Source organism: Manacus vitellinus, unplaced genomic scaffold (genome assembly GCF_001715985.3).
Source record: "Manacus vitellinus isolate BGI_N305 unplaced genomic scaffold, ASM171598v3 scaffold_1_pilon, whole genome shotgun sequence".
Classification (NCBI taxonomy): domain Eukaryota; kingdom Metazoa; phylum Chordata; class Aves; order Passeriformes; family Pipridae; genus Manacus; species Manacus vitellinus.
In genome coordinates, this window is record NW_021939396.1 from 91490 (window position 1) to 94034 (window position 2545).

Below are 2545 nucleotides of genomic sequence, written 5' to 3' on the forward strand. Positions count from 1 at the left end.
AGACTCTGGATAAGGGTCTGGGTTGGAGCAGGGACAGGAGCATTTTCCAGACTCTGGATAAGGGTCTAGACTGGAGCAGGGCCAGGAGCATTTCTAAGACTCTAGATAACAGTTTGGGCTGGAGCAGGGCCAGGAGCATTTCTGAGACTCTGGATACCAGTTTGGGTTGGAGCAGGGCCAGGAGCACTTCCCAGACTTTGGATAAGGGTCTGGGCTGGAGTAGGGCCAGGAGCATCCCACAGCCTCTGGATAAAGGTCTGGGCTGGCACAGGGCTGGCAGCATCCTACAGCTTTGGGATAAGGGTCTGGACTGGAGCAGGACCAGGAGTATCCCCCAGCCCCTGGATAAGGGTCTGGGTTGGAGCAGGGCTGGAAACAGCCCTCATCCTAGGGTAGAGATTTGGGCTGGAACAGGACCAGGAGCATTCCCATGACTCTGGATAAGGGTCTGGGTTGGAGCAGGGCCAGGAGCATCCCACAGCCTCTGGATAAGGGTCTGGGCTGGCACAGGGCTGGCAGCATCCTACATCTTTGGGATAAGGATCTGGGCCTCTGGAATAAGTGTCTGGGTTGGAGCAGGACTGGGAGCATCCTCCAGCTTCCAGAAAAGGGTCCAAGCTGGAGTGGGACCAGGAGTATCCCTCGTTCTCTGGATAAAGATCTGGGCTGGAGCAGGACCCTGGCTTTGAACATCCAACCTGACTTGGAACACTTCCAGAGCTGGGACATCCACAGCCTCCCTGGATAACCTGTTCCAGTGTCTCACCACCCTCACAGGGAAGAATTTCTTCCCAATATCTCACCCAAATTTCCCTGCTTTCAATTTGTATCCATCATTCCTTGTCCTGTCACTACAGTTCCTGACAAAGCCTCAAGTCCCAGAAACTTCCAGGACGAGAGATTGGGTCAACTCCAAGGCCAGTTCAGTCCCAAAAACCTCCATGGATGGAGATTGTGTCAGCTCCAGGACCAGTCCAGTCCCAAAAACCTCCAAGGATGGAGATTGTGTCAGCTCCAGGACCAGTTCATCTCAGAAACCTCCAAAGGTGGAGATTGTGTCAACTCCAGGACCAGTTCATCTCAAAAACCTCCAAGGATGGAGATTGTGTCAGCTCCAGGACCAGTCCAGTCCCAAAAATCTCCATGGAGGGAGATTGTGTCAGCTCCAGGACCAATCCAGTCTCAAAAACCTCCAAGGATGGAGACTGTGTCAGCTCCAGGACCAGTCCAGTCCCAAAAACCTCCATGGGTGGAGATTGGGTCAACTCTGAGACCAACCCAGTTCCAAAAACCTCCAAGGATGGAAAATGCACCTTCTGGGAACTGACCCTAAACCTGCTTTGTTGGGGTTCCCTGGTGCAAAGGGATCCAGCTCCAGTATCACCTGAGGGTCCCAAAAACGTGGCAAAACATCCCCACGTCTCCCGTCAGTGGTGGTGGGAGATGTGGTGGGTCTGGGGAAGGACCACCCCTGAACCCCAGCTCTGGAATCATCTTGTCCCACTCCCCTCCACCTCCCAGGTCCCCACCTGGGCCCCTTACCCTGGCCATGGGCATCTTGTTGGCCTCCACATAGAAGTGGGGGGTCCGCACCTCGTACAGGGCTCCATAGTCCAGCTCCTGCCGGGAGAAATTCCCGAGGGAGTCAGCTGGGTGTGGGCAGGGGCTACAGGGGTGTGTGTGGTTGGATACAAGGGGGTTGGGGGGGGACCTAAAATCCCTTTGCGACTCACGGAATGAATCGAGTTGGAAAAGACCCCTGAGATCATTGGGAGACCCAACCCCACCTTGGCACCCAGCCTGTGGCACCGGCTGCCACGTCCAGGTTCTGCTTCAACACCCCCAGGGACTGGGACTTCACCCCCTCCCTGGGCAGCCCATCCCAAGGTCTGATCCCTCTCCCTGTAAAGAACTTCTTCCCCATGTCCAACCTAAACTCGTTGGAAGGGAGTTTTGGGGGGTGAGCGGAACGAGCTCGGCCGGTTCTGCTTGGGCTTCCCCCGGAATTCTGGAGGGTGGTGGAGCCGGGCACAGGGGTGCTGAACCTTCCCCCCCAGGAGCACTCACGGTGGTGCCCATCTTCTCCAGGGTCTCCTCGTTGATGGGGTAGCGCAGCTTCATCTTGCGGTACAGTGGGTGCTTCTCGTAGTAGCTGATGAGGTCCACCAGGCTCTCGAACTCGGCCGAGCTGCCCAGCATGAAGAGCCTCCCCTCCTGCTGGATCCGGCAGTGCTTGATCTTCCCCTCCGCCCTGGAGCCGGGACACGCGGTGGGGGATGTTTGAGGAGGGCCAGATCCCGGCTCCCGGCTCCACTGCGGTGACGGGCGGGCAGCGACACCACTGAGGCGACCGCCCCGAGGATGTCCCCGTGGGGAGGGCTTCGCGTATCCTGAGGTCTCAAGAGACTCGACTCAAGCACCTCAGGGCTCGGCCGAGCCCAGGAGGCTTGGTGGTGGCCGCACTCACCGGAAGGAGATGGCGTAGGAGTTGGGCTCGCCGCGCTTGCGCACCAGGAAGGCTCCGTCGCGCGGCACCCGCATCAAC

General features: G+C 58.0%; 1 protein-coding gene across 1 annotated transcript in view; it reads right to left on the bottom strand.

Annotated features, from left to right (window-relative positions):
* LOC103765896 (1-phosphatidylinositol 4,5-bisphosphate phosphodiesterase gamma-1-like) overlaps positions 1-2545 on the bottom strand; it is a 36133-nt gene that overhangs the window by 17876 nt on the left and 15712 nt on the right. Inside the window, exons 13-16 of the mRNA XM_029959254.1 lie at positions 2468-2544; positions 2068-2251; positions 1543-1620; positions 1329-1384 (exon numbers count right to left, since the gene is read on the bottom strand). Of these exons, the coding sequence (XP_029815114.1) occupies positions 1329-1384; positions 1543-1620; positions 2068-2251; positions 2468-2544 (395 nt within the window). The remainder of the gene's footprint in view (positions 1-1328; positions 1385-1542; positions 1621-2067; positions 2252-2467; position 2545) is intronic.